Source organism: Phycodurus eques, chromosome 1 (assembly GCF_024500275.1).
Source record: "Phycodurus eques isolate BA_2022a chromosome 1, UOR_Pequ_1.1, whole genome shotgun sequence".
Classification (NCBI taxonomy): domain Eukaryota; kingdom Metazoa; phylum Chordata; class Actinopteri; order Syngnathiformes; family Syngnathidae; genus Phycodurus; species Phycodurus eques.
In genome coordinates, this window is record NC_084525.1 from 34237136 (window position 1) to 34241796 (window position 4661).

At 40.7% G+C, this 4661-nt stretch overlaps 1 protein-coding gene across 1 annotated transcript in view; it reads left to right on the forward strand.

The window, feature by feature from the left end:
• ogfr (opioid growth factor receptor) overlaps positions 1-4117 on the forward strand; it is an 11649-nt gene extending 7532 nt beyond the window's left edge. Inside the window, exons 5-7 of the mRNA XM_061689219.1 lie at positions 202-268; positions 338-486; positions 577-4117. Of these exons, the coding sequence (XP_061545203.1) occupies positions 202-268; positions 338-486; positions 577-1636 (1276 nt within the window). The 3' untranslated portion in view covers positions 1637-4117. The remainder of the gene's footprint in view (positions 1-201; positions 269-337; positions 487-576) is intronic.
• The last annotated feature ends 544 nt before the right edge of the window (positions 4118-4661 follow it).

The window sequence follows — 4661 nt, forward strand, 5'->3', positions numbered from 1 at the left end:
TTTGCAGATCTTTTCCCAATTGTGCCCAAATGAAAGAACAAATGCATTTAGCAAGAAACATAAAGTAGACACACTTTGTGCTTTACTGGGCCATGTAAAAAAGGTTTGGGCAGGCTGGATGCAGACCCTGGGCCTTGAGTTTTGGGTGTATTCATCTATGTTGAGCACTGTATAGTGTTATGTTCTTTCTGCTTTCATCAGGCTGTTCCCTCTCCGTGAACCAGGGGTCAACTACATGGCTTCTGAACTCACCAAGAAGGAGATTGAGGTGAGTGTCTCATAGTTGATGGTTAAATGAATCCCACAGCACTTTTGCTTTGATTTGTGTGCTCCTCAGGCCTTTAAGAGAAACGAGGATGCCAAAAGGAGACTAGTGGAGTCATATGAACTCATGTTGGGCTTCTACGGCATCCGCCTGGTTAACAAAGAGATTGGTGAGGTGACTCGAGCAGAGAATTGGAAAGAGCGCTTTGGCAACCTTGAGCGGTAAACTTTCTCATATTCTAATTTCAGTAACTGGCCTCATACGAACTCTGGGGGGGGTCATTTAAGTTTCAACTGTTTCATTTCCAATAGGAACATGCACAACAATCTGCGCATAACACGCATCCTGAAGAGCCTGGGGGAGCTGGGCTTCGAGCACTATCAGGCCCCGCTTGTGCACTTCTTCCTTGAAGAAACTTTGGTGAAGAAGAACCTCAGCAGTGTTAAACGAAGCGTACTTGACTATTTTCTGTTCGCCGTTCTGGATAAGCAAAAGCGCCAAGAGCTGGTGCGCTTTGCCTTTGTTCACTTTGAGCCAAAGGATAAATTTGTGTGGTGTCCCAGAAAGATTCAGAAACAATTCAGGAAGGCAGAGAAACGATCTGAAGCGGTTGGAAATGGAGACGGTAAGGATGACATCTACTCAAGGGCTAAAAGCAAAGATGGAGAAAAAGGGGTTCACCTCAAAGAGGAGGAACTGGATAATGCTAGCATGGCTCAGAAACAAACTGAAAGAAATAGTGACAAAATCAAACAGCCTGAGATGTTCCCTCACCCTAAAGCAGATGAAACGACAGCTGGAAATGGTAATTCTGAGTCCAATAACAGCAGTTTAGGGAACAGCAATGACTCAATTGATGACATTGATGAAATGGATCAGTCGCCGACTCCTGACACTGTGACTGTCAAAACTGAGCCCAGTGCCGACATCAAGTTCAAACTTACAAACAGCTCACTGGATGCCATTCAGGAACCAGACAGTGTTATGCAAACGGATGAAGACATGAACACAGAGAAGCCACCGAAGAAGAAGCGAGAAGATAACTCTGTAATGCAGAGCAGTGGCTCCACTGCAGACGATAGTGCCGGAGAGGCGGAGGGAAAGGCTGGCGCTGACACAACCCCTGGCCAAAGAATCTCACCTGCTCAAACACCCCTTAAGACTTCAAAGCACTCACATTGCCTGTCATCAGGGAGGGAAGAAAAGATCCCAAAGACTGATTTTACTCAACTGCCAGACAACGAGAGAAAAGGGTTGCATGAAAACGGGAGCACCCATAAAGCTAAGGATGAACTAACAACTGAGAAGTTGGAGGACGTCGACATGGAGTCAAATCCCTCTAGTTTAGACCCAAATGTGGGTAATACATGAATAGTTCTTATAACTTAAGGCCCAACTCTTAAAAGAATTTCAGTCAAATTGATCATCTGTAAGGAGCTGGTGTTTAGCAAAAATGCTATGACCACAGTCACTGTACATTTGTCTTATACAGACCACCATTCCGTTTAGAGACTGTCACCCTGAAGTCCTGCAAAAGTTGAATTGTTTTATGATAACCTTGAGGCTGTGTTCACATTTCCCATTACAACGGTGCTATGTAAAAATACATTTTAGAAGCTTTTCGTGACATTTCAGCTGGTAAAAAAAAACAAAGTATAAAATAAAAAATTCATTCAACCGAGCAAACTGAATTTTTGTTTCGAAAATCTGCGTTTTGTTACATTGCAGCCACAAAGTCCATTTGGTTCACAACCTAATGTAAATCCTTTTTTACTGCACAGGGTTTGGTTTGATGAGGGGGAAGATGCCTGTGTGAACAGTACATGAAGTGGTACAAATGTGCGCACCATGTGTCCGACCCCCCCAAACTTTGGTCTAGACAAGCATACGGGACTACAGTGTGAACACAGCCTAGGAGAGGCTACTGGGTCCAAGTGCTGAAAGCCTCACTTAAATTACAATTAAGTTCATCAATGACATTGTCATAATTTATATTTGGCAGACAGATGCTCTGAAATCATGTCTGGCTGTTGGAATGTTAAATGTGCAGTTTCAGTGTTTTATTTTATTTTATTTTTTATTTTTAATTATAAATGGCTTTGCCTAATATTGGACTGGTGCTATTAAAAACTAACAATTGCATAGGTACACCTGCACAATAAAAAAAAACAAAAAAACATTCTGCCTTTGGAAATATGATAACGCTATCAGATACACTAGATTGCCAAAAGTATTCGCTCAAGATATGAATTTAGGTGCAGCCCGTTCTTAATCCGTAGGGTTTAATTATGACATTGGTCCACCCTCTGCAATTATATCATCTTACATCTTTCTCGAAAGGTTTTCCACAAAGTTTAGGAGTGTGTTTTATGGGAATTTATGACCATTTTTCCAGAAGGGCATTTGTGAGGTTGCAGACTGTTGTTGGACGAGAAGGCCTGGCTCCTCAGTCTGTGTTCTCATTCATCCAAAAGTGTTTTGTAGGGTCGATATCAGAATTGTGGTTACGAGTCAAGTTCATCCACATCAAACTATCATCCATGTCTTTATGATCCTTGATTTGTGCACTGATGAACATCATGTTGGAATTGGTATGGATGAACTTGACTGGCCTGCACAGAGTCCTGCCCTCAACCCGATAGAACACCTTTGGGTTGGTTTTGAGTGAACAGTGAGCCAGCCTTCCAACATCAGTGTGTGACCTCACAAATATGGTCCTGGAAGAATGAGCAAAAAGGCAGTTGCGTGAATACTTTTGGCAATATAGTGTACATAATTTTAAAACTGTGGTTGTAGTATGAAATGTGGTGCAACGGCACTGAGTCATTCTGAGAGGTGTTTCCAATGTTACGGTGACCTTATTTCGGTACTTCAGAGCAGCCAGATACAGTGGAACCTTGGTTCATGAACACCGTTGTTAACGAGCAAATCTGTTTAGGGACATTTACATACTTGGATTGCTTCAGTTCACGATGTCTGCTTCAGTTCGTGAACAGTCCCAGCATCCATGTATTAGAAACAACTCTCAGCTTGATGCAGCACGGGTCTGCACCACTGCAAACCACAACCACAAGGATAGGTATATTTTTAAAGGAATACTATTTTTCCCCCCAGTGTCAAAGATGAGGATCATGATCTTTGTCGAGGTAGAATTGTTGATGTATTGGATCTCACTGAATTTTGCACCTGTACCTGATGTGGTTAAGCAAGTTAAACGACCTAACAATAAAATTACAGCATCAATTGAAAAACTGTGAATTTAACTAGAAAGTAAAATGCATGATAGTGACAGCATTAAAATGACGCTCCTAGGTTTGTTTAATTTCTTTACAGAATATATATATATATATATATATATATATATGTACAGTCCTAATAATTTAAATGAACTGAATACTGTTCTTTACACCTTTTTGTTTTATTATATCATGTTATCATGCTATAAGATGTTTTTGCACTGAAGGATTGCAAGTTTTGTGTTTCCCTTTGGAGGCTGTTGTTAATGCTAAACTCACACATTCTTAGACTGAAAGTTATCTTTCAGTAATTTGTGTGCTTTCACACTTGTGGAAATTTGACTTGGACAACAGAAAGCCTTGCCAAAAATGTGATAAGACTGCTTGATTGTATTAAAAATATATTTGTCTTTGCATCAGAATTTGTCAAGCTTAGCTCAAATCTGTATTTCAATTACTGATATTTTGGAATCTGTTTGCCAGGGTGCTTTTTTTTCCCTCAACACTTGCACTCAATTCTGACTGATTTTAAATGGTATCAAAATACAATTTAAGTTCCTGCTACGTGACTTCCTCCAACTGAAAACCTGGTTGTTTAAGAGCAGAATAAAGATATTTTCTGACATCAATAGAACTGGTCTGCGTCTTTAGCTGAAGTCCTGTGGGCACCGTATTTTAGTCAGGCCTAAAGATCAGATTTAATGAGCTTTCTGTTGCAATAGCATCCTCAATGTCAGAGTATCTATTGATGCAGCGATTTGTTGTTTTAATTTTATTTCACATGAATCACATGTCAGACATTTTCTCTTTGCTCTTGACTCACTCAAAACTAAAAAAGTTGTGGGACATTCATTGTTCATTTCGATGCCACCTGTTGGATCTATCTCACCCAACACCTATAAAAATGCACAAAAGGAATGAAGGCGCTGGTTTCTTTTTCTCATGAGGAGGGCGTATGGGAGATTGTTCAGGTTACAGCCTCTCATCACGCGCTAAACAATCTCTCCCGTCGCTCCTGTATTTATTTGAAATAGGGAGGTTTCTGATTAACAAGACACAACACACTAAGAGGAGGGTTTCAAGGTGAAGACATGAGACCAACACCTGCCACGTCCTTGGTCAAGACGCCCTTCTCTCTGATGATTCCTGCTGAGTCATCT